Raw genomic sequence first — 27,281 nt, forward strand, 5'->3', positions numbered from 1 at the left:
TTTTAAGTGCACACAGAGGGCTCTGTTTCCTCCACGGGGTGGGCAGCTTTTCTCCCGTAGCCCTGTGCTGATGCTCTGCAGAGGACGAGGTGTGCCTGGCTGGAAGGAAAGCACTCCCTGCCTTCCTCAGAGGCTGCATTTCCACCTTGCATCTCTTTATCCACATAAGACTTTCACTGGTGGCAATACGAGTTGCCATTTACCCACGTTAAAAACGTGCCTGCTTGGTCATTATTTTAAAATTTGTCACTTACTTTTAGATAATTCAATCAAAGGCTTTGAATACACATTTGTCTAACTCTGATTGATGCACAAGGAATCCCCGTGATTAAGGGTCTAGCAATACATGCTGTTCTTACGCTATCGGAGGTAATAATTACTTGACTTACACAATACTTTTCATTTGAAGATTTCCAATACCAATCGATTTCTTGCCTCTTTCCAGCCCTGTCTAGAGGTGTCCGTGGTAATGGGCTGAGAGCCGTGGTTGTGTGATCGCTCTCTCCCCTGTGTATCCCTCTGAGCTGAGGGCTGCGCAGTGATGCACGCTGCTTTGGTGGCGTCTTTTGGGGTCTCCTCTTCATATCTCAACAACCTCCATTTACCCTTTCCTGTAGCCATGGAAGCTATCCCTTAAAAATCATCCAATCCCCGGGTGGCTCAATGAGAAATGTGGAAAGCAAAGCAGTGGCTGGGAACACCTTGCAGCTCATTGCTGCAGATGGAAGGTGAATCCAGCCAAGTGATGCGCTGCTTTGGTAGGACCAAGAATTACGTAGTGGTCTTGGAAGACAAAATGAGTAGGGAATGGCTTTGGATCACTGACGAGGGGCTGGCTGATGGGAGATGAGAGGAAGCCTTGGGAAGAAGAAGGCGGCTATGCTGAGGATAGCTTGAGCAGAGACATGTCCCGTGGTCAGATGTCAGAGATGAGATAAGAGGAACTGGTGCTGGATCAGCACATGAGAGCAGCTTTCAGTGGAGGGTTGGTGCTTGGGAAGGGGAGGGAAGAGGCTCGATGCTCCAGGACAGGGCTGGATCATTCTGGCAGGTTCATGAAAGGGGAGAAAGGGCAAACGTGGAGCTTTGTCCCCAGATGGTGCTTCCCTCTTATCTGAGGTAATACTGGAAGATAAGATTTCACTTTTTCTCTCTCCCATTTTTCCCCCCTTTTTGTTTTTCTCCTGTGGATAAACATAGATTATGAAGGTTAGAAAGGCTTCAAGGGCTGGTTTTTTATCTGATATTAAGTTCTTAATAGGTCACCTTGGCATTGAGAAGCCCAGGAGCTGAAACAGTCGGCAATTGAATCATAATAACCTTTGCAGAGCACAACCTGGTCATGAGTCTGGGGCCCAGAGATATGTGGGGCCTCATTATCTCGACCTTAGCCCCAGGGATGTCAACCAACAAAAAGAACCGGACAGAGAGGCTGGGCTGGCTGATTTCCTTGGAGAGATTCTCTTTCAGGGTCCCTTTTCCCCTTGCTTCAGAGATAAAAATCCCTGGCAGGGATTGTTCCCAAGCCACTGCTCCATCCGTCCACCCTGAGCCCCCTTCATCCCAAAGGAGAGAGCAAAGAGCTCCAGCCCCTGGGTTTCTCAGTTTTCAGTTATTCACTCCCAGCCCATCACCCCATTTCTCTGCCCTTTCTGCTGCAATTTAGCACCAGAGCCTGACACAAACATCACCGCAAGAACAGAAAACCTTACTTGAGCAGAGGTATAATCTCCAGGATAAGATTTTTGATCTGCATTGTTTGGTGAAAGTGGTGAAAGCGCCCAAATCCTCAGTGAAGCAGGAGTTTTGGTCTGCCTCTGATATGCCCTAAAGGGAAATTGCACATCGTCACATCACCCCAGGACCCCTTGCTCCTGACCAAGACCCCCTAAAGCATACCCTAAATCCATGCAGATGAATTTGGATGGGCAGGGTGTCACTGGGTGCCTCTGTGCCTGCACCTCCTTGAATATTTCCACCCCGTGGCATGGTGCTGTGCTGAATTCTGCCGTGCTGTGACTGCTTTTGGTGCTTTCCTGCCATCGTGCCCCTGCGGGTGCCTGAGTCCCTGTGTGTGTGCACGCCTCCTGTTGCCAAAGGGCAGCTGGCTTCCTCTCAAGTGAGATGGAGTCATGAGGATCTGTGGGTGTCTCAGAGCTCTCCCCGTCTGGCCTCAGTCAAAGAGCCCTTTGTGCTGCTGTTCTGCAACCCCCCGCGGGGCTCCCAGCCCTCCGGGTCACCGCGTTCCTGGCATGGCAGGATGAGCTCATCTCTGGTCTCTCAGCCCCATGAACGGACCCTTATAAAGGACTTGTATTCCCCAGCCAGCCCATGCCGCCATCCGTCTGTCCTCAGAGCATCCCATAAAACTATCTGCCACAACTTCTGAGCAATGCCGTGTAGGGATTTGTGCCCTAGACCAACACTGTGTTGATATCTTTGGCCATTCAGACACAGGCTGTGCTTTTGGGTATTTCTGACCCCAAAGCCAGTAAGGTTTTAAGCCTTTCTGGTCATGCTACTTATCTGAATTGTGTTGATCTATACTTTGATCCCTGCTTAAGAGCTGACCAGAGGTGAGCAGGTATTTTGGGTTGTGCACCATGTGAGCCACCACCCAAGGAATGTTCTTATATATTGAAGTTTAATTTTCATTCTTTTTTTGCATTGCTACTCCCTTAATATCAACAAAAATCCACTCTGACTGAACACCTCTATTTACATTTTCTGCAAGAAGAAGCAGGACTAGTGGTAGCAACAAAATAAATGTTAAAAAGCTAGCTGTCCCCTCCCCAGAAATGTTGCCCGTAATGAAATTCCACCAGTTTGGGAAAAACCGAAGTAGCTGGGGACCTGTACCCTTCCTGTTGTGGTCAGTGGCTGTATGTACATCTGAACTCCTTCATGCTGGAAAATTAAAACTCCACGACATCCTAGAAAAACTCCACAGCTGATAAGTCCAGGGGATTTTCTTTCAGATCTTACAATAGGGTGCTGTGAATAGAAGGAGATGACTTTATTGCTGTAAAGTAGCCACAGGTGTGCCACAGATAGACAAGTGCAAGATCCCAAAGCCTAACAGCAATGTCCATGGGCAGCGTGGCACCAGGATGGCCTTTGGGATGATCCATTGGGATCCTAACCCATGGATGAAGACACTGCTCCGTTCCCAGCGTGGCTGACCCTGCGGTGCTCAGGAAGCAGACACAGAGGATGTTTGGGTTCCTTGCAGATTGAGGAATGGGCAGAGCTGTCCCATGCTCCTGCCCTCCCTTTGCTCCGCTCAATGGTATCAGGTCCTTTGCCTGATGTAGTTTTAGTCTCCCCACTCAGCTGGGCAACATGTTTAAGAGCCTGAAGCCAAAACTTTGGGTATAAAATCTGATGACTACAAGGTTCAAATGTCCTATTGGTTTGGCCAAACACATGCCTGATGCAAGCATCAAAACCCAGAGATGTCACTGTGGTCAGGATGACACTGCCTAGGAGATACCTGCAGGTCGATGCTTTCAGCATCCTGCTTAATTTTCCACTGAAAGAGGGCAAAACAGGCTTTTTCAGTCTCAAATGGTTTTTATTTTAGGAATAAGTGAAGAATAAATGTTCCTGGGATGCCTGGCAGTGTGATACATAGATCCGAGATACCTGGGACCAAGGTGGCCACTGTCACCAGATCTCAGGCAAGGGCTGGGAGCTGTGATGCCCCATGTGAAGGAAGGGAAGAACAGATTTGTGTCTCTGGCTCTTGCACCGAGCAGCACAGCCCAGTCCTCAGCACGGGGACAGGAGAGCAGAGGCCTCAGCCCCATGCCATCGGTGAGAGCCAGCAGCCTGCCCATAGATCTGCTGGCAGGGCTAGCTGCTGCGCACCAATCGCTTGGCAGGCCATTACCTTGAAAAATGAGCTCTGCCGAGCTTGCCTGGTGTTGTTACAAACTAATGATTTGCATTGATTAGCACGTGGCTCGTGAGTGTCTAATTTATCAATCAGGGAGCGCCAGGGGAGCATATGTAAACCATGCTCTCAGAAATGATGTCATCTGTCAATGGGCTGGTGGACGTGAGAGCTGCACACACCTGACGTGCTCCCTGCCGAGGGAGGGAAAGGACCCGGTCACCTCCTTGTCTTTACCTTGTGTCCATGCTTGAACGGCAGCTATTTCAGTTTGGGTCAAGCCCTGCAGTCCGGGTACAGCCTGACTGGCCACACTTCAAGCTGTAAGTATTATTTTTATGGTACTGGGAGCAGCCATCATAAAGCTGCTGTGGTAGGTGCTGTCCAAGCCCAGAACGCAAGGCTGGCTTTTTGTTTATGTCCAGTTTAGCTCATAAATCCACTGCAGGCAGAAGTATCTCTTGCTATACGTGTTGGTGGGCAGATGAAGTGGAATGGCACAGCAGTCACATGCGGTGGACTATGAAAAAAAGGACTCAACCAGTTATGAATTGGTCTCCTGGCTTGCAGGACCAAAGCAGAAGGCTCATTCCAGTGTATCAGAGATCATTGCAGGCTTGATTCGTTGTAACCTAGTGCCCCTGAAACATCTAGGAGCCATGTCAAGGCAGGGTAACCCATGTCTCCCTTGGAAAAGAAAACAGATCACAGAATCACAGAATCACAGATTGGTTTGGGTTGGAAGGGACCTCAAAGCGCATCTCATGCCAGCCCCTGCCATGGCAGGGACACCTCCCAGCAGCCCAGGCTGCCCCCAGCCCCATCCAGCCTGGCCTTGGCCACTGCCAGGGATGGGGCAGCCACAGCTTCTCTGGGCAATCAACCTCTCATCCCATCCTTCTCCTGAAGCCCCAGAGCACTGTGCTTGCCCTACAAGGGAGATCTCTTACCCAGCAGTCAGGCACCTCTCTGTTTGACCCAATTTTGCAGCCTGGCTGGATTCCACGGGAGGTCAGTGGGTGACTTCTCAGCAGGATTAGATCCCGTGGCCCTGGCCAGTGCAGCCACGCCAGAGCCCAGCTGAGGGTGTGCGGAGGGAGGATTACGGTGCAACGCCTGCAGATGGTAGGGATTAGCCAGTGGGATTCGAGGGAAGCTGTTTCCTTGAAAACCCCGTGAAAAAGGCCCTAGGAACCGTATGCATGGGGAATAAAGGAGGAACCCTTCTCTTTTGTTGTTGCAGTGCTGTAGCAAATGTCTTGCTTACTTGCAAAGTTTAGGTCTCCTGGAGAAAAGAAGTGTAAATCAAGTGTAAATCTTGAAGAGATTGCAAGATGAGCCCGTTTGATGTCCCTCTCATGTAAAGCAGTGTATGGCGAGAACGTGCTCTGCGTATGGGTGCCTTCTGCATCTTGGTGTACACATCCTTGGGTCCGTGCCTATAACTGAGTGAATCATCACGGGGACAGAGATTTAGAGGTGAAGTGTGGGGGGAGGTTGCAAGTTTAGGCTGCCTTGGAGCCAAATGCCGGGGTTGGTCTCCTTCCCAGGTTGGCTTGCATCTCTCTGGTGACCGTGGCTGCTGTCGCAACACATCTGGGTCTGGGCAGCACTGAAAGCATGAGGGTTGAGGCTGAACACCTGGTTTGCCAGGGTCCTGCTCTCCATATGGCTGAAGGCGCCCTGAGATGTGTGCTCGGAGGGGCTGGCACCATTCACACAAGCAGCACCTCGAAACATCTGTGCGAGAGAAGTGAGAGGGCTGCTGGCTGTCAGGCACAAGAAGGAGACACCTCACCCTTTGCTTTTCTTTCAGTTAGTGTTTCTAAAAGCCTCTTGGATCAGTAGATGGACAGGGTTATTGAAATACCGTGTTTTATTAGAAATTGATCTCCTGCTAATAGGCTTTAGGCAAATTAGGACAGATGATTCGACTGGAAAACACATGCCAAAACGGAGGGAAAGGGGAGGAAGGGGTGCATCGCCAGCCCCTTCCCTGTCTTCGCTGAGATCAATACAGCTACATCATGGAACCCAAATCAATGGAAGAGCAGAAATAGATTATCATCATAACAGCCTGACGTTAGATCATGCTCTGTCTGCTGTGCTTTTGCCCCCCTCACCATGCCAGGGACAGCAGCCAGCAGTCCCAGCGTCCGCTGGGGAACGTCAGGTTCATAAAACGGGGAGGAACTGATATTGGAAAAGCAATAAAGTATTAGAGGCCCCTGTGCAGTCGTAAGGCTGTGGCTGGGCACTGCTCAGAGCAGCCTGGATTGATGCGCGGGGCCGCTTGGATCTCCTAGAAATGAGGTTTGCTGAGCCTTAATCCAATAGTGAGAAATAATGATGGTGATTTCAGTGAGAAGCCCTGGGAGAAGGAGAGGCAGGGCGGACAAAGAAGGAATGCCTTGGGGAATGGCCAGGACGGAGACAGTGCTACCAGGTCTGGTTTTCCCTGTCCAAAATATTTCTCTTCCTTTCAGAACCGGTGCCACCGCATTTGCTCCCTTGCACCCAGGTGGAAGCAGAGGGATCTGATGCTGTGATCCCTTGGGCTTTGCCTTTTCAATCCACCCTTGCAATCTTCCTTGCAGCTGCTTAATCACCTCCCCTGGGAAACGGGGTGATTTTGTTTCCAAAGTAAACCTTCAGTGTGATTTGGGAGCTGCTGCAGTGCCGGCTGGGAGCACTGGGGCTGGCAACGACGAATTCCCTTTTTCATCAGCCCAGGGTTTGCTGATTCTGCATGAAGCAGAGTGCTGGGGAGGGTGCTGGCTGAGCGAGCTGTGGTTCACCCAGCTCCTCTTCCCCTTAGTTATTCATTTAATTATTTGCAATGACAATCAGCCAACCAGTGTCTACGGCTGTCTTCTTGGCCAGGCATCATCCGCCTGTGATCCTGCTCCCGACCACATCTCAAGAGACCTGGATGGGTTTTAAATGCCTTATACAGAGGAGTCAATGTGTGCGTGTGGGCATGGGTGTCATTTTGGCTCTACAGGGCCAGGAACAATGCTGTGGGCAGGAGGTGATGGCTCTAGATGAGTAGGAAGCAGCTGAACTCAACTGGCATGGTGGAAATGATGTTGACTTTTGCTGCCAGTGACAAGTCCAGGCTAATGGGACAGGAAAATATAGCCGATGTGGTAGCAGGAGTGCTGTGAGCATTTCCGCGGAGTGAGCTTTTGAAGACAATTTTGAAGACAACTATTTGTCCATGCTTAATTTGCTGGGATTTAGTAGCAGAGCAGATAGCACAAAGTGTACGAACTGGGTTTGTCTTGGATAAAACAAAACTGGGTGATGTTCATGTGCTCCAAACAGTGATTCAGTTTACGACATCAGGCCATGGCTGAAACACAAGCAGTGTGGTTGCTGGCTTTTAGCAGAAACGGTGTTCCTCTACAGATGAACCTGTGCTGTTTGCATACGTAGACATGCAATTTGGGAGAGCCTTCCCAACTTTGCCAATGCCAAAAAGAGGCCATCCCCATCCAGCCTAGCAAAATAAGAGCATGCTAATTGAACTGCATGATCATGATGGTCTGGAAGGCAGGTGTTTCTGTTGTTCTGTTGAGCTTAAAGAAATTTGCTCTTTTGCCATGACCATGGTCTGTCTTCCATCACTGGGGCTAAGATCTTGCAGGCACCAATTCCTGCTTAGTCCTCCAACCCCAACGCTTTTCGTTGGCCCTTTTAAGATTGTACCCATGCTTTGAAGGGATCCATCGTGCCCCTTAATTCGACAGCCATACGATCCCAACCTCTAAAACCTATGTCTGTCGTTAAGGTCTGATTGAGACATCTGCCACCAGCTTGCCCAGGAGACTGTGTTCAAGCATCGCCCTCCTGTGGATCCTGCAGCAGCTGGAGGGACCCAGATAACACTGAAAGGCACCAGTAAAATGAAGGGAGGTATCTTTTACCTTCTTTCATCCTCCAGACCCGTGGGCTCCTTGCCAGGATGCCTGTAGGGCCAGCCATGGCCAGGGTGGGAGCTCAGGGAAGGCCAGAGCCTGTGTCTTTAAAGATTAATAGTGTTGTTTGCTCATTAAGGAGATCGTTTTGAAGCCGGCGCTAGCCAGAACATTCGAGTGCAAGCATCTGTTTGCTACTGGGAGAGGATATTTATTGTCTGATACTTCAATGGATGTAAATAAACAGCCAGGCCTAGATAATGTTCAGACAAACAAACAAACAGCTGCCAGAATAGGTCCCCTGGTGGCTGACCTTCGGGAAGCATCATGCTGATGTTTTAATAGCAGCCGGCTTTGCAGAACGAAGCCGAGTGAGTGCAGCCTTCCAGGAAACAGGATTAGCGGGCAGCCTGAATGAACAGGTCCCCGTCAGCTCTGCACACGTGTGTTGGCTGTGGGGCGGTGGGAGGTTATCAGGGAGTGGGGTAAAAGGTGGTGGGTGATGGTCCTGGGGGTGTGCGAGGTGGTGGTGGGGTTGGATGAGGGCTTGGGGTGCTGAGTGGGATGGTTCACAGCCAGCTTCAAGGAGAAGTCCCCCCGGGCTCTTATCCCACAGCCTGATAAGATCATCTTTAGGGTAGGAATACCCATACCTTAGTTAGAAGAAAACTTTACCATGCAGGGCTTGGTGGAGTTGGTTGATGCCAAGGAAGGAGAGCAGGAACAGAGCAAAATGCCGGGACGTGCCTTGAGCTCCCCACAGTCAGCAGGCTGGGAAGATTTCCTAGCAGAGATCGTATCTGCGTCCCTGACATCACCGCCGATCACTTGCAGGCTTTGATGAGAATCTTCTCATTTCCCCTTTATAGGCTCTTTGGCTCTTCTTTGACTTTTTTTATTTTATTTTTTTTCCAAAACCTAAATGCTCTGCTGCTAATGGATGCCTGGGAGCAGGGAATAAAACTCTCCAACTGCTGTTGTGCTGTTTGATGTTCAGCCCCAGGAAGAATGTGCAGGGAAGATGGGGATCCTCCAGGCTCTACGCCTGGGGTCGAGCACACGAAGGACAGTTTAAAATGGGATAGGGGATGGCTTGAGTTAGCAGCCAGACTCCTGGCTGCGAGCCGCAATAATCACCTCCTTGCTGGCACAGGGCTCGCGCGGTCTGTGTGGTGTGGGTGAATGTCTGCCAGACTTTCTGGCCGCCTTCTGAATTTTCTTTTCCCTTATTTCGTAGCTTTAGCTAGAGGAAGAGATCTCCGTGCTGTTGTCGGGAGGCATGAGTGCATATGTGTGCAAATGCACACGTACAGTGGAACGAGCCCTCTCCTCCCCCCCCCCCCCCTTGCAAAATAATGATTTTGCAGCCAATTAGGTCAGCAATAGCTGTTAAATCCCTTCCGAGTGTCACTGTTTTCCCAGCGTGAAACCTCTGCAAGTCTTTTACCTGCACCAAGCCCGGAGCACAGATCCCTGGGGGCCGTACCTCCCGTTTGTTAGCTCCAGCTGCCTATCTCTCCAGCCTGCCTCGTCTATCTCCGAGCTCCTTCTCCTCTAATGGGGCCTGGCAAAGGCTAAGGATGGGGACTGAGCCTGGAGTGATAATTGGCTGCTTATATATCCAGTGGCTTATGGATCTGACCCTGATGATGCTGAGAAATCAAGGTCGAAGCTGCAAAGACGTCAGGTTTGTTTAGCACGGTGATGAGATCCAGGGACTTCCGCAGCCCTCTGGTGGGCACGGGCACCCACAGGGGATGGGGAAGGGAGGAAAAGCTGAGGCAGAGCCCAAGCACTGCTCCCTGCCAGCGAGAACATGGTGCAGTCCCCATGGGAAATTGGAAGGGGTCCTGCTGTGGGGACATCTGGGCTGTCCTGGGCATGTTTCTTGACCTGCAGTCCTTTCCGTGTGTCCTTCCCATCTTCAGGCTGTCCTAAAGGGAATGACTCACCCTAATCCCATTGACATCTTGTCCCTTAACCTCCTGGGTAAGACATATCAGTGACTGCTTTCCAGTAGAGACTCGGGGGAGCTCAAGGCACCCAGGAAAAACACAAGTGAGCCCTTTCCTCCCAAGCAGGCAGAGCCAGTGGGAGGCTCGGATGCTTGGTGCTGGGCTTAAGCCCCCAACCTCCATCTGCATTAATGTTGTGGAGCGTGTTGCTGTCACCACCAGATCCATCCAGACGACAAACCAACTGCAAATCCTCCAGTCTACTTTGCCCAGCCTAATGGTCAATGCCCGGCCCAACGTAGGCTGAGCAATCTCATGGGATCTGAGCATCCCTGAACACCTTCCACACCCTTTGCTGTCACAGAGAGCCTCTCTAAATCCTCTCTGCCTCGTGACCCCCATCTTTCCAGGGTTATGGAACATGATTTTCCAGGTCCTCATATCCCCCATCTGTCCAAAATAAGGTTTCTTTCTTGTCATATGGTGTTGTCATATGGGTGGAGAGATAGGGAAAGGACAAAGATGAAAATCTGTATATCAGTGCTGCCCTTTTTAGGCTTTCCAGACCCTCTGTCATTCCCTCTCTTCCCTTCTCTTTGCCTTTCTAACACAGAAGATGATTCAGGCTCAGTTTCTTGGCTGAAAGGTTGAGACAGAAGGAACGAGCTCGTGGACTGCGTGCCAGGGAACAGTGGGAATGGGTCTTGATACCATCACTTCTCCAGGGCTTGTTATTTCCTTTTGGGTGTTTTTTTTTTTTTTCCTTTTTTTTTTTTTTTTTTTTTTTTACTCCCCCTCAACTATCAAACTACACAATTAAAAATCAGGGAAACCAGGGACTGTGATCCTGCTTCCTGCTTTACTCAGGAAGGTATGGAGGTCATGATGCGGAGCACAAAGCAGATCAGCTAAAACTCTGTTTCTTCTAGAGAAGGGCACTGTAATGTTTGGGTTGCTGTGGGATTGAAGATTTTCTGAAACTGCAAGGAAACACAGTGAAGATAGCAAGGGAGAGAAGCAACATGGATGCAACTCTGAAACACATGGTCGTGGGTTTTGCTGAATATCCAGAGGGACCCAACAGTCCTATGGATAGCTAGATTACCCTGAATTGCGATCGTACTAATGGAAAGGATTAGAAACCTTCTCCATCTGGTATTCAGCCCAATCTCTAGAAATTGGCTTGAGACCAGCAAAGACAGAAACCTACGGAGTTGTGTGCACTTTCTTCCGTTGTGCTGGTTCCCTATCAGGGGTAGACCGGGGCTGTGTATCAGGTCCGTTCTCATCATCCCAGTTATTGATGTTCCTCCGTGACACCTTGTTATGAGATGTGGCTGGAATCGTACGGTGCCGTATTTGTGCAGGACAGATTTCAATATCAGATATAGGTCATCAAGAAGAGAAATAGCCTGTGTCGTGTCGTGTGTTCTGCAGTAGTATATTGCCCCATGGAATATTAGCAATGAGAACCATAATAGCATCTGACTAGCATTTGAGTGAGTCGGTCTGGTAGGCTCTTGTGTGTTTTTTTTTTCTCTTTTGCACATCATTATCAAAAATTCTGCCCTTTGTGCCACCATTTTCAGCTGGGTAGATTTGTCCAGGCAACAACAGTAATACACTGATAGTGCCAGTGAAAAATGACCAGGCTCTGGATTGTTCTACAGTTCTTTTGTGTTGATGGGACCAAAAAAAAAAAAGCAGTTAAACTGCTTTATCCTTAAAGTGAGGAGGCAGGGGGAAAGTTTATTTTGTGATGACAGTGGTCGTTGTCTGAAAGATATAACAAGAATGCTTTTCTCCAAGGATTATCCTACAGTCTAAATGAAATGAGGAAAAATACTCATGTTCTCTGCCTGCTTTTGTTTTCCTGCAGATCCGTGTGGATGGCACCACCAAGAACACGCTGGAGTATGAGATAGTGCAGGTGGTGGACACCGGCCCGGTATTACGGGACATGGCCTTCTCAGTGGATCATGAACACCTCTATATCATGTCCGAGAAGCAGGTAAGAAACCCTGTCAGACCACGATGTTTGGAAATTTTTTGGCTTAGCCATGCAACGGATGGCAGAATTTGGCCTGAAATTCTCAGAGTAAAAACAGCTCCTACAAAAGATCCTTGTGCTCTGTTGAATATTTAAAGATTGTGCTTAGAAACCATTACATTTACACACTGATGAATATTATCGAGGGGCCAGGGGCACAGACCTCGGGGGGAGAAACCACCCCCAGCATTGCCTTATGCAGTCCACATCCTGCTGGCTACGTGACAAGGAGCTGCTGTTGCATCTGCTGCGTGCCACGTTGCTCTCCACCCCCATTCAAACTGGGGCTGCATCTGCCACCGATAATGGGTAGGGTGGGTAAATGCAACGCTGAATCATTTGGCTCCAAACGGAGTATTTGGAGAAGCTGGAGCTTCTCTGAGACGCAGTGATCTGGAGTGTGGGACACTGCCTGCCAGGGTGCAGGCCAATTTTATTGTGACATTCCTGCTGTTATTAGTATTTGTATTATTGAAAATATTACCACCCAGAGGCCAGGGAAGAGGCAGTCTGGGTGTTCAACAGGGAAGTGTGGCTGGTTTCAGCAGAGTGCTTGACCTTAAGGAAGTTTGCTCTTTGAGTTGGAAGAACTAGTTTTGCATGAAGAAATTAATTGTTTTGCAATTAGCCTTGTGGACATGCAGGGACTTCTTATTGTAACTGGTTAATTTGTGTGTGCTTGTGAGGATCTTTAGGATGCCTAGAAAAAAAGGAGCAGAGAGGGAATGTGGTAGGGTGATGTGGGTGCCCTACTGCATGGCTTCAGCTCGGCTGCAGCGCCCAGTCCAAGTGTGATGTGTTCACCCATGCGTTAGAGTTCAATGATTCATTGAGTCAATATTGCTCTCCTGGCCTTGCACCATATAAATGGCACCAGACAGAAGAAAAAACAAACAAGCAAAAAAAAAAAAACCCAACAACTTAAAACGCTTCCTACTGCCTTCACGAACTGCCTGAAGGGTCTGTGTATGGGAGGCCACATTCCAGCAGCGTTCCAGCAGGCCATGGTGTCCTCTCCACTCTTCCACTATTATGGCTGTTTGTCCACCCTCTAATTCCTGCCTCATAAGAAGCAGGAGTGAATGATTTTCCCCTCTTCACCTGTCATGATTTTATAGGACTTCCTCACATCCTCTTCAGGTGGCTGGAGTAGTCTGGAGTTGATCATTTCCAAGCTATTTGTGATGGTCATTTCTTCTGACTGAAATGTTTTATTTTAAATGTTTTGTCTCTGTGAGGGCTCCTATGTTTCCAGCCCTCACTCAGAGCTGTGAGTATCTGTACCTCAAATATTACGTGGGGAGTGGAGAAGCTCTGTCCATTCGTCTTCATAAGCAAGGCTGTGAGATGATGATAACCCAGGAGAAGGGATGTGGTGACACAGCTGGGATTTCTTTCTCATCTGCTTAATGCTGGGAAGGATGGGATGTCTTCAGCAATGCCAAAGTGAAAACGGTCCTGGTCTTACCACTGTTTACTCACCTCCTACACCCCCCCCCCCCCCCCCCCCTTTCCTTAAAAAATGAAATTTGGAACAAGAAGAGTAACTTCTTTTTCCTCCAGAAACTTCCAAGAATGCATTCTTGCTGATATTTTAACTACCTGCTTTTCCCTGACCACTATAACATGAGCAGACTAATCTTTTTGATTGGGACCCCGCAGAGGTTGTTCGTGAAACCCCACGGAGAATCCAATCCCGATTTCCCTGTCATTTATTAGACCACCTCCACCCACCCGTCTTTGAAACCCAAAGGTTAGTGAAAAGGGCACAGAGAAGGTGCAGGGGTTGAAGACAAGACGGAGAGTGGCATGGAAGAGGCTGGCCTTGGGGAGGATGTGTTGGCTCCGTTGTACAAGCCATGTAGTATGGTCCTTTTCATAAATGGACAAAGCCCTAAGTTATCAAAGCTTCTCAATGCCCACAGAAATCCCTAAGTATTGTGAGGTCTGTGGAGGTGAGGGACAGGAGGGTGACAGCTTGACCTGACCCTTCCAAAGGCAGGCACAGACCAGGGTTTCTCCAGCCTCAGTCTTCAGGGCTCAACCCTGGCCATGCCCCAGAGATGCGAGCAGTTCTGTTGGGTGTTCAGTTGCTCCATTAAAAGCAGTTTTCCTGGGCTTAGCTTCATCACTTGTCAGTCCTCAGCAGGAATGGGAACCCGAATGATCAGCCAATTCCTTGATCTTGTCCCAGATGGTTTTCATCCATCACAGCCCTGTGGTCGGCCCTTGCAGTTCCCCTGAATGCCGAGAAGTGACAAGCACTACCTGAGCAATGCTGTGCTCTCAGGAGCAGGATGCAGCAGCTTGTCACCAGCAGAAGGGCCCTGATATATATAATAAATATATACTTTACAGGCAGAGTGATCAAGTGAAGCAGAGGGGAAGATTTGTCACCAAACATACAAAGACCCCGTTATTTCACCAAGGTACAGGTGTGTAGTAAAGCAGTGTGAATGCGTGTTTCAGGACCCTGTGGTCAGAGTGGGAAGGACTGGAGCATGCACAGGACCTGTCATGGTTTATCAGCAGACCTGCCATTCAGCCCCAGCCTTTCCAAGGGGCACTGAGTGAGTTACAAGCAGGATGGGGATTCCCACTGACCGGGAGGTCTCGTGTGGTGACAGCAGGGAGGGAGCTGCTCTGGGGTTTTGATTCCCCACTTATCTCTCTGAATGTCACTTGTCCCTCCATCAATGTGTTCCCTGGGGGCTTGGGGATATGGGCACGTTGGAGGCTTGGGCTGTTTCTTTCTTTTTCTTTCTTTCTGGTGCGCAGACAGCAGGGAGCCCTGTGCCTCACACGCTAACGTGAGGGGATGAGGAGCAGATGGGGAATGCTGGAGGAGCAGGGGAAGGAAATCCTCAGTGTCTCTGCATCTCCTCTGCTCCCCATCAAACACACACATTTCCTCAGGTCCCTCTTCCTCCTCTCACCCTCTCTCAGACCCTCTTTCTCCTACCAAGCTAGAAGCCTGATCCTACAACCTCCCTGGAGCTCTGGGCAGGGGTTGAAATCCCTTTTTCAGTCCTCTCTTGCTCTTTCTGCCTCTCTCCAATCCCCATCCCTCTTTCTGGCCCTGTCCTCTCATTATCAGGCTTTTCTGTTACTCCTCCACTCCTGGCACCCCTGTTCCTTTGCTCTCTCCTCTTCCAGCTGCCCCCACACCACAGGATGATCAGGTCTCCTTGCCTCCTAAATGCTGAAGTGTTGATATTTACACACTACCTCTGTACATCAGGAGGGGCAGGATGCTATTTTATATTGTGGCACTAGACTAATTTTTGGAAGATTACCCCTAAGTAACTCCGTTTCAGCATGTCAAGCTGCTGGGTCTCTCCCAGTGCTGGGTGTGTTTTGCAGAGCTGATGCAGCACCTGGAAGCAACTCCAAGATATGAGAAACTTCGCTCTTCCCTTTGATATAGGGGGATCAAAGGGAAGAGCTAGAGAAAACGAACTTAAAGGCTGAAAAAACAGAAAGCAAACAGCAAGAAGCCCCAACTTTATTTTATTAAAATTCCAAGGCTTTGAGCTGCCTCCTCCTTTTGGTTTAACTAATGGTTAGAGAAGACTGAAAACAGTTTATGAGTAACCCTGTGTTTTACTCAAGGAAGGAGATTTGCTGGCAGTTTTTTTTTGTGCAGGTGAGTGGAAAGTTGTGCTTCTTCCCTGTAAACTAGCAGAAAGGCATCCACGATCTGAGAATAACCCATATCTGTGCAGTGCTATCATGCCCTAAAAATTGCCAATATATCAAAGGTGAGACTGGGACGGCCATGCGTAGCAGAATCAGATAGGTATTTTGGGGGTCTCTTTTAAACGCTGCCAATGAAATATCAAATAAATATGTACTTCAACTAAAGCATGGCAGAAAAAGCATTTGGTAAAAATTAAGTAACGGTATCACAAATCATGTTGACAGGATCTTTTTGGCCTTTCTGTGTCTGTTTCTCATTAAAACGGGGGAGGCTTTTACCTATTTGTCTCCTGAGATTTATTCTTCTTCCCTTTGCCTCTGAGTCACTATCTGCAACAGAATTATTGTGTGCAAATTAGCTGCAAAGGAAGAAGTGGTGACTGCTTGGTTTACTTCTGATTTCGTGACCACTGATTAAAATCTTGTCTGCTGCTTGTGTTATCATATCAATTAGTTAAAGCAATCATTAATAACTTTACCTAATTATAGCTTAATTTCTTCAAATGTGGTCTTTGCACAAGATTTCAATTAGCATTAACTCCTAGGCTTGGAGTGGCTGTTTCCAGGGGATTGTCAGCCTGAGCCTGTCCTCACAAACACTGGCTCAAGATCACAAGTTTTAAAAATAACTCAAGAGTTTTTCCTTTTAATTTGCATTTGTTTGTTTGCGAGCCATAAGGTTTCATGCAGGCCATGTTTTTCATCATTGGTCCAAGACACCGGAAAAGACAGAAATGATCGTGTTTGAAAACGGCATGCTGAGATTGCCTAATAAATCTGACTTTTTGACCCAGGGATTTAAAAGCAGCAGAGACACCCGTAAACTGTCATAAATATCAGCCCTGCTGTTGCAGATGTCTATCTTTTAACTCTGTTGCCTTGAAGGTTTTGGGGGCAGTGTCTGTCGTCTTGCAAAAGGGCCTGCAGTGTGTGGAAGGTAATCACTCTGTGCTCATTCACTCTTTGGAGATGCTCAGGTCTTCTGCAGGACTTTACTCTTCAACTTCTGAAAGCTAGGAGGGAAGGATATTGACAGTATGGTCTCTGTTTCGGAGTAATTGGCTGCTCCTGGACCAGGCTGACGTGCTAGGTAAGATCAGGGTCATCAGAGCATCTAAGAGGCTCATGTAAAATGCTGAAATAAATTCTTTCTTTATGAAGATGCGTCATGTTTGGCTCTCTCTACATCCTCAAAAGAGGCTCCTAACTACCCATTTCATTGCCCTGATACCCTGCTTTTGGGCAGTCCTGCACAAAACACGTAGGGAAGAAAAGTTCCTAGAGTTCAGTCAATCTCTAACAAGCGGTGAGTGTAATCCCAGCTGGCGGTGGAGGCAACTTCTGTTCTTTTTGACTCTTCTTGCCTGCCCTTAAAATACCACTCATCATCCTCACCAATATCGGAGGCTGAACTCTCTCCCTTGCATTAGCTTTCACCTAATTAAGGGCCTGTTAAATAAGGTCAGATGCCCTCTGAGAAATGACTGCATGGTTGGAAAAAGCCGCATGGATGCTCAGCTGAGGATGGAAAAGACACTGTGTGAGAGCCTGTATATGCCAGCCAAGAATGATAAAAGCAATTTGGCCCACTGGCAAAACTGCAGCACATTGTGCTGCTGACTCTCTTGGAATAATTCTTTATTGACATAATGCATATTATGGCAAAAAGTCAGTTTAGCTTGATTTGAACTCATTTGGGTATCCTAGGAGCAAGCATCTGTAAGAGTAGGGACACACTGCACCTCCTGCCAGGTTGGTTGTGTGCTCCACGAGGGATGTACGTAACAGAAAAATGGGGTGATCAGGTGAAGAACCAGTTCAAGGTCTTGGAAATGCCCCAGATGAGCCATCTATGGCAGAAGAAGATATTCCACCAGGGTCTGTCTCCATCCCATGAGATGCACGGGCATCTGAGATTGCATCTCCCACCGTCCCTCAGTCTTGGGACCTATGTTCAGTCTTGGTAGTGGCATTATTTGTGCCTGAACTCTACACTTACTCTCTCTCATATGTTTCCTCCATTTGGGGGCAGAACTATGGCTTTCACTTTGCCATCTGTGGAGCTGCATTTGGCTTGAGCTTCAGCAATGTCTAATGTCAGCGTTCATCTCGCAGCTTGCCAGAGAGTCTTCCCTGTGCCAAGCTGCTCCCTCCGTGGGCTGCTCAAGGAGGCAGCACAGGAGCTGGAGGATGCACGGAGGCATTTGGAGGTGCTGTGTTCCTGTAGAGAATGGGGTGATTGAGCTTTGGGACTTTGAAGGTGCTGTGTTCCTGGCGTGGTTAAGCTTTGGGACTCCTTGCCTCAAGGTATCCCTGTGGTGGTCACAATTGTAGGTTTTTCTGGGGGTTTGTGGTGTGAGGAATGAGATGGGTCAGTCGGACTAAGCAGCAGCCAGGCCTTCCTCCTCCTCCTCTCCCCTGTATATTAGTGGGAACATTCATCCTTCTAATTCACTGGCTCTCATCTGGGGCTCTGCTTTCAAAAAGCACTAGCTCTCCTCCTTTGCACAAAAAGCTAAAAAAAGAATGAGTAAGACTGGAGGAAAGGCAGAGCAATACCCATAAATACAAAAAGCATCTGTGGAGTCATTCCCTAGGTGAGAAGTGGCAGGGACTATTGATCCTCACGGGTAGGCGATGGGTGGGAAGTTGGGCAGATGTCTCCCCTGGGGCCCAGGGTCATCTGGGCACTATCGATTACGGTGTTGTTCCTCTGTGGCGTGTCCTCGGTGAGCCAAACACAGCCTGCTGAACAGAGAAATACTCTTATTTTCCAAAAAAAAAAAAAAAAAAAAGGAAAAAAAATCCACTCCCATCCCTCTGAGCCCCGGCAGACTGCTAGGCTGTGGTTTCAACTGGGAATAGGTTAGAGTATTAAGGGCAGCTCAAGGAATTTAGCTGGAAATCTGAAAATCTCCATCCCCTCCTCCCCCAGCCCCTGACCCTGTAACAGACCCAGAAGAAGGGGAGAAGAAAAGAGAAAACCGAAGAAGCGGGTGATTATATGTGAAGCCTGGCAGCTCTGTAATCCTGGACTCCATTAAACATCTGTCTCCTCCAATCTCAGTGACAGCCAGGTCTCCTCCTCTCCGCTGCCACACTCAGACCTTACATTTGCAGGTCACTTGAAAGCACCAGCGGTTAATCAGCCCCTGCTTTGGTATTCCACTCCAGCCCAGCCTGGGCACCAGTGCTCCCAGGGAGGGAGGATCCAGGCAGGACAGAGACCCTGCCTCAGGAAATCCTCAGTACAGGCACTTCTATGCCTCTTGGGCTTAAGCTTTTAATTTTAATTTTTAAGCTTTTTTTTTCTAGTACTATTTTCTAGTATTTATTTTGTGTGTGATACCCCCGAACTCCTAAGCCTGCTCCTTGTTAATGGGGATTAATAACCATTTTGTTGTCAGACCCAGGGAGAACTCTTAAAAAGTGCCCCACAATTTTTCTCTGCCTTTTGCCTGCTTTGCCTTGGGCCTTTCTTGCTTTATTTCCCTGCTAAATCCCTCTCATCACTTTATACTGCATGATATAGCCATTATCATCATAGATGAGTGGAGTAGGACCAGGAAAATGAAACCATTCCAGAACCTGCCCTTGAAAGGCGAGCTGGCTTTTATGCTCATTTCTATCATAAAAGAACTTTGATGTCATGCTGTATTTTCCAGTTGTGTTTGGATACAAGTGTACTCAACTGCCCTGAAAATGGTTTTCTTGTACTATTTCCTAACAGGATGATGATGTAATGGGAGTCCCTGAAATCTATTTTTTGGTGTATTGTTATTATTATTGTTGTTGTTGTTGTTGTTGTTACTATTATTATTTGACAGTGCAACCGAGGCAGACACCCAGCACTGTAACGAGGTTGTGTCCATATAACAAACAGGGCAATCCTGAGGTTTTCTTGTAGTTAGGCAGTTTTGAGGGAGCAGTAAATTGTTCCAAAGGTTTGTGTGGATCGATCAGTAGGTGGCTGTCTGCCCATTCAGTGGGTGTTGTGTGTGGACAGGACAATTTCTCTGCCAAGTACCCCATGTGACATTGAGTCAGGTTGACGTTGGGGCTTTTTGAGATAATGGTCCTTAAACTCTTAGCCCTGCTATCCCATCTCAATCCCAGCACTGCTCATGCCTCTCCTTTAATTCATCTGATGGATGGATTCTTCTTTTCCTATAGTCCTGAACTCCTACGTGCAAAACTACTCTTGAACCCTTTCTCCAAAAGCCTGGATCCACGGATGACTATGGTGTACCCATGAGCTTGTAAAGCATGTTGGATTTCTTGAGGATGAAAGGCAGTGTTCATACACACTCCCTGCTCCCACGGCATCATTTGGGAAGCTTTCTCTGGAAGGAACTTTTTTGAAGTTCACTTGTTGGTAGTTTCTGCCCCAGAAAGCACAGGTAACTTGAGTTTCCTTCAATTATCACAGCAGGAACATGTTTTGATGGAGTATTAACTCCAGGTTGATTCACACTACTCCTGTTCCTCTGCCTGAATTCACAGAGCGCTGGCACAAAGGAGGCAGGCAGACATTTGCACCAACCTTATCTCCATCAGGACAAGGTATCCTTATCTCCCAACATCTATACTAATAAATGCAATAAATCAGGGTACACACCGAGACCAAATGGCACAGTGTGACCTGTGCCTGTAGAGCTCAGCTCTCTTTCTCTCCTCAAAGGGGTTAGCCCCATTCAGTCTGTATAGGGAAGGAACCCAAGCCATTCCTGGGCAGTATTTGGGGTACAGAGTTTTGGACAACCAAATCCATGCAAGAGACCATGAAGAACTTGACAGTGTGGGCTGTCAGGGCTCTGCAACACCTCTCTGGCTGTAGGAGGTGTTTTGCTTCTGGTCATCCTGAAGCCTTTAACCCTGAGAACGGAAGCCTGAGTAGTATTATATTTTAGGTAGAGCTTTTGGAACCAACAATTAGAGGGGTTCTCTTTTGGCTTCTTCATGAAATAAACTCATCTGCCAGCCATTGAATGGAGACGATGTACGTAACTCCCTGATTGCAAATTTTTGCATTCCCTGTAATTGTTTCTGAAAACAATTATATGTTTCTGACATTTAGGCAGGGCTCTTCAGGCAGCTGCCACTGCAAACTCTGAGCACTTTGAGCCTCCCCGTGTGCTGTGGTTGGGCTGAACTTCTTCATGCTCTACTACAGCCGACTCCGAGCTAAATGCTAGTAAGGGACAGGACGTCTTTCACCCACAGGATGCAGCATGGAAATGAGCCAGGAGAGATTTGGAAACCCTTCGATCTCCAGAACAGATGGGGAGATGGGTTTCTTTTCCTTCTGGAGGAAGCTCTGCTTTTCATAAACAGCCCTCTCGGGCTCTCCCTGGCTTAAAACCATCTCCCAACCACCGTGTCCATCACCAGCCAACGAAGGCATGAAGAAGGAGGTAACAGAGCTCGTGGCACAGCTTCGAGCAACTCATGGGATGTGGCCTGTTGGTCCTCACCTGGGACACCTTAGCTTTCATTGTGGCTTCACTTGACACCCTTGAAACCACAGGGCATTTGGCAGTTGGATCAGAATCAGAAACTAGTGTGATGGAAGGTTCTTTTTGCTCTCTGTTAGCTGCCTGAGCAGTCAGGCATTGGGACGGGTTGCCCAGGGAGGTGGTGGAGTCATCGTCCCTGGGGGTGTTCAAGGAAAGGTTGGATGTGGTGCTGAGGAACATGGTTTAGTGGGTGACATTGGTGGTAGCGGGTGGTTGGACCAGATGATCTTGAAGGTTTTTTCCAACCTTAATGATTCTCTGATTCTACAGGAAACTCATCTCCTGCCACCCCAACAGACCAACAAAGGGTTGTGGGTTCATGCCTCTGTGCTATAATCCACTTCAAGGTGGCCATTTTCTTCACCGTTTCCTTTTTTTCTTTTTTCCTCTGTAAGAGCATTATCAGCCTCCAAGACTTTCACCTCAGGCCATTAACGGGCAGGTTGGTCATTACAGACCACTTGGCAGTGACTGATGATAGGGGGGCTCTTTTGCTATGGCAAATGTGGAACTGATTGTCTGCGTGACCCCATTTGACCTCAGGAATTCTGCATTTAACCTGGCTTTAGACATAATAAACTCCAGTAATTAGCAGAGAAATTCACCGGTGACATGTCTAATTGATTGGAAATGCCAGTCCCCCGTGAGACGTGAAGCTGCACTGAGCTGGGGGGAGCCACCTGACATGTGGGGGGTCATTGGGATGCTGTCACGAGGCAGGAAAATGCCGGGAAGGAATGCAAAGCATGCTGTAGGTTTGCTTTTCTTTCCAGCTGAGCGTGCTGTGGATTTGCTTTTCTTTCCAGCTAATGGACTTGGTGAGCATGCTATCCATCACTAATTACTTACCCCTTTACTCAGCACTTTCCCAAGGTTGAGCTCACACCTTTGGGAAAACACACCAATGTCTGCATAGTCCATCTTAGCCGTGGGCTTGCGAAGAGGAAAACACTTTCTGTGATCCTCGGCCCCAAATCCAGTTGTTTGTGCCCTACCGAGGAGGCAGGTATGGGCCCTATTTGGGAGAAAATGGTCTTTTTCAGTATGGATTTGTGATATCTCTTTCCAGCCCTGCATTCATGCTTCTAAACTGATGGCAGCTGGAAAATAAAATAATAATAATAATACAAAAAATATATATTTTTGATATATAATATATATATAAATATATATTTTGTCCCTGTGTACTAAGAAGTCTAGAAGGGTCTGGGAATGTCAGTGGAGATGTTCTCTCAACCAGCTGGTGGTGGTGCCCAAAAAGTACAGGTGTAGACACCGTGTCATTGACCAGAAAGACTTTATTTTTTTTATTTTTTATTTTGTTTAGTGTGTCAATGGGGGGACCCTGGCTTTGCAACCTGCCGGTGGCTCCTGCTGCTGTTCAGGACCCAGGATTTCAGCCAGCTCTGCACCCGAGCTCCTGCAGGGTCGGTTTCCTTGGGGTGTATCACCCCATTCCCAGCAAAGGGAGGCTCGGAAACCAATCCAGGGCTTCGGGGACGCTTTCCTACCCCGGATCAATAAATTAAGAAGGCAGAAGAAATACAGTGACAACACCATATGCACTGAAGCATCCTGCGGAGATCGTGGAGTCTCAAAACAAACATTAGATGTGCAAACAGTGTATCAGCATCCCTCCGCGAGGGTAGCTAGCTGCAGATCCATTTATTGCCTTCTATCATTTGTTTTCATTAATTTTCATAGTTAAACAGATAAAAGTGCTCGGGGCAAATATTGCAGGCTCTCCCTGCTCCCACACAAGCCAAATATCCTCCCTTTCTCTTTCCTAGGCTTTCTTTTTAAGCTGACAATCAATCCACCTACTACTAATTGTGGCACAAAGTTTATATAACCAACTAATCACACTGACTCCTTGCCCCGTCTTCCCCAGGGATGGGCTCAGGCAGATGTAGGTTGTTGTACCTCCTACTTGGAGGAACAGCAGCAAGTTGGTGGTGGTACAAAATGATTTTTTGAATTCCAAAGTATTCTTATTTGATGTATGGGGATGATTTAGTGTACGTCTGTGTTTGCTTCCTCACTCAACTATTTAAGAGAAGGAAGGACAAATCATACCTGATAAATAATTGCAGTTTTGAATAATATTTTTCTTATATAAAGATACTATTTGCAGGTTTTACCATCACCATTTTCCCCTGGATCCTAGAAAAATAGCCATCTGCTTTACTGTGCTGATGAAAATTTCTTTCCCAGCTTGGTGAGGTCCCTGGAAATACCCTGTGTATTTCAACGGGATTTTTTTTTTTCCTCATATTTGTTCCTTTCTGTCACTGCCTCTCAAAAATATTACTTTCTGTTGTTGTTGTTGTTTCTCCACTGGAAAGCAGCCTTGAATTTATTGCCAAATTTGTGGGGAAAAATATTTGTTCTGGCTCTGTGATTTGCTCTTAGGCTGGGATACTACTCTTCCTGCTGTTGGCCACGAGAGTGGTCAAGTGCAACTCAGACCTGATGTAGCATTTTTTTGTCTCCTTAGTGTTATCTTAGATTTCTTAAGAGGCCACAGGCTTTTCCTGACTTCCCTTTTTCTTGGTGCAGACTGGGGGTGGATGAGTTTCCCTAGTGGCAGAAATCCCATTACATCTTTCCTCTGTCGTGCCACAGGTCTGTTGTGGGGTGATGGCAGGTGACTGGGAGGGTGATGCACAAACTCTTGTGATTACAGCTTCTGGCTGTAGCCTCTCCTAGGAATAGGCAGTACAGGAGACATACAGGACATACAGAAAAACCGGACCTACTGGTGGATCCAGCACATTTGTGGATCCACTGTACTGTTCATGCCAGGTCACAGGGCAAGAGAAAAGCCATGTCACATGGATATTACCCAACACTGAGTTACATCCCTCCCTCTCCAACTTAAAAGAAGTAACACCATTGTGCTAGTATAAGAAAGTCACCGCTGTGCATGCCAGATTTCTGCAAACCTCAGAAAACATAAGTCAGAAAATAAGGAATCAGATTTATATATATATATATTTTTTTTTTTTCCTAGCTGTAATAGTTGGCAAATCATAAGCACATAGCCTAACAGTTGTATGATGAACTCTCATGTACATGTATATTCCTACTTGTATTGGACCTAAAAGGGTGTTACAAAACACTAACCTTGTTCTGTAACCCCTCTGTGTGGTCAGTGTCTTCTGAAGTTGCTGACAACTTTGGATGCTCCAGTATAAACTTAGATATATATCATATATATGTATATATATGAAAATCACCTTCTGTGCCTTGGAGGCACGTCTGGGATGGAAGGCAGCATGTGTTTGGCAAAGCACAGCACCATTACACTAATGCATTTGCAAATGCACCGGGTTGGTGAGGGGCTGTTTGGCTAATGGAGTGCCTGGGCTAATAGAATTAGCCTCGCGTTCACAGCCTGAGCAGGGAGGAGGGGAGCTGTCCCTTTCAGTCTTCCTCATCCCCTGACATCTTATTCCCCCATGACAGCCCAGGAAGGGAAGCAAGAAAGGGGGAGCCTTAATATAGAGAAAAAATGTGCTGGTGTTTTCTGTCCCAGCAAACTAGAGGGGGAAACCAAAGCCCTGGGTAATGCTTTCATCTGGGTAAGACGTGTGAGCACAGGCTGCAGGAGGACTGATCTGCTGTCATGCTTCACAAACCACCCTTCCCTCAAAAGGGACAAGGTCAGAAACGTGTTTGTCACTTGAGCTCCAGACAACAAATGATGCTGATTTAATTAACCCAGCGAGCCCTGCTGGCCTCGTCTCGGAGAGCTCGGGACATCAGAGAGTGTGGGTGAATGGAGGCAGGGGGAAGAGTGAGGGAGGAAGAGGGCAAAGTCGTGTGGCCATTGAACCATCGGGAGCCATCTCAAAGCACTTTGCTTCTCACAGCCAAAAAGCTCTTTATAATTAGTCTTGATGTGATTTACATTTACTTTAAGGCATCTGCATAATGGGCTATAATGCACAGGAAATTTAGTCATGAGCTCCTGAAAGCTTATGGGGACTGGCAATTCCCATGGAGCAGGAAATATCCCTTTCACTGCAACTGGATGTGACCCTGGCCATACAGGGAATGTTCATGGGGTAAAGTGCTAGAAATCCACCCACCAATCTCTCTGATCTGTCAGCTGTATTTATGAAGCACCCATCAGCGTGGTCTCTAGGCTTGCCTTTTCTTTTCCTCCTTTGCAAAGGGTGAATTGGGATCTTGGGCTTGTTTCATAGACAGAAAGAAGACAGTTCTTCCCCGCAGACAGAATATTTTCATCCCTAGCAAAGCCAAAGGCGGATGGATGCTGCTTTGCTATCAGTAAGCGGGAGGACCAGGGGTTGCTGAAAGCTGAACTGCCTCTGCCCACGAGTGGCAGGTCTGCTGCCAGGGAGCTCAGCCCGACATGCAGAAAGTCACCTTGGCCAAGGGCCTGTGAAATTTTAATGCTCCCCACCAAATATTGACTCTCCGAGGGCGTCTGAGTAAGCCTTTTGCGGAGAAGTCGATATTTGTCTGATGTTTCACTGGATAATGTTGCTTTTCGCTGGATTTCCATTGGGCTCTGCTGGCTTCTACCAAATTCATTGCACAGTATCTGGAGCAAGATAAAAACCTGTGATTAGAAGGAAGTGTTCCCTTCGGAGGGCTGTTGAATATTGTCTACTTCTCCCTGTTTTATTGAGTTTTGTTTTTTTTTTTCTGGGTGTACCCCCTCAGCTCAGCATTGCATGTGAGCCCCATACCCAAGGGTGGGTGCAATCACTTTCAGCCCTCAGCAATCCTTTTCCAGCTGGGTCTCCATGACTCTGCTGAGGAACTTAGGTGCTCAGGTGCCACCAATGGAAAATGCAGCAGGAACATCACAATAAATACAAAAACGCCAGCAATTTTGCAGGACGAGTGTTGTTGCTCTTCCCACTGGAGATTATGGCAAAACAATCTTGACACTGCATCACGAGCTGACTCAAGCAGCTCTGGTCTGTCCTGCTAGGTAAAGAAGCTCCAGGTTAGATTTTAGGTAGGGCTGTGTCCATCTGTTGCTTGTAGAAGACACACTAGTACTTGCCTTGCTGTGCTCAAGCTAATCAGTTAAATCCTGCAGCAAAGGCTCCTCTCCACCCCTGCGGTGTGATAATTCTGCCATCCTGGGCAATTTGGTGTCTGTCCTGTACAGGTCTGAGCTGCAGGAGAATCCCAGTGGGGTGAAAGTAAATATATTGCCTTTCAGGTAACAAAAACAATGCTGCAGGTTAGCTTCTGCAAGTTTACCATCCACGTGGGACTCCGTCTAAGTTGACTGTGCCTCCTAAAGAAAAATAATCCTGTAAACAGTGTAGCACTGAACAATTAAAACACTTGTTCCTGGTTGCAGTTGAAATTTGTTATATTTCTGTTAACAAGACTAGCAGGGCAGATATCAAAGTAAATAATAGAAAGAGCTAATTTGTATTTCTGTTTGTGCTTGGAGGAGTTAGAAACTAAATCCAGGTGTACTAAAAGAGAAGGGTGCCTTTAATTTCAGTGGCAGCTTGGGCATCTGACAGTTGTGGGAGTCTGGACTTAAAATAAATGCAAAGGAATTGTTTTCGGTAGTAAACAGCACAGGGCTTGTGGATGCATCTACACTGCTGCTTTAAATGTACTCAGATCCGGAGAGAATCTCTGTAACACATCTCCCAGTTATCTCTACTTACCAGCTTTTATCCTCATTTCAGAATAACTCAGCCTGCGTGACCCCAGTTCCTCTCGAACAGATCAAACCAGCAGATCTGATCCAAGACTATAGCCAGTGCTAATACGTGGTTAGTCCAGGGGGCTTTTAGACTGGGTACGGCTTGTAGTAACCCTTCTGAAACACACACCATGTGCACACTGGGTCTGTAGGTCCTTTATATCTATAGATCTGCCCCTGTTGTGCCTCCTTGTACACGTACACGTGGCCTTCTGCTCTCAGTGCAGTGGTAGGAGGTGATGCTATGGGCTGTATGAGACGTGCTCTGTGGGCACAGCTTGTTGATCCCTCCTGGAGCACACTCACCTTGTCCAACCTGGATGCTTGGACTTCTGGGTGATGCCTTCAAAGATTGGTGGTATAAAGCCAACCATATCTCGGACTGTGATTTTTGGGGTGGTCACCTCAGCAGTGGATACCCACCACCCATACAGGGCAGTATAGGACAGCCTGGGCTGTCAGCCTGGCTGTTCAATATTTATCTAGCCTAGAAAGATGCTCGTGTGAGCGGTGTCATATTTAAGAGGTGTCTCCAC

General features: G+C 47.7%; 1 protein-coding gene across 4 annotated transcripts in view; it reads left to right on the top strand.

The window, feature by feature from the left end:
* The window catches only part of PLXNA4 (plexin A4), a 423,946-nt gene that overhangs the window by 195,297 nt on the left and 201,368 nt on the right, over positions 1–27,281 (top strand). For all 4 annotated transcript variants that reach the window (XM_067001330.1, XM_067001227.1, XM_048062474.2 and 1 more), the window contains one exon: positions 11,650–11,781. In XM_067001330.1, coding sequence (XP_066857431.1) covers positions 11,650–11,781 — 132 coding nt within the window. The remainder of the gene's footprint in view (positions 1–11,649; positions 11,782–27,281) is intronic.

Source organism: Anser cygnoides, chromosome 1, assembly GCF_040182565.1.
Source record: "Anser cygnoides isolate HZ-2024a breed goose chromosome 1, Taihu_goose_T2T_genome, whole genome shotgun sequence".
Taxonomy (NCBI): Eukaryota; Metazoa; Chordata; class Aves; order Anseriformes; family Anatidae; genus Anser; species Anser cygnoides.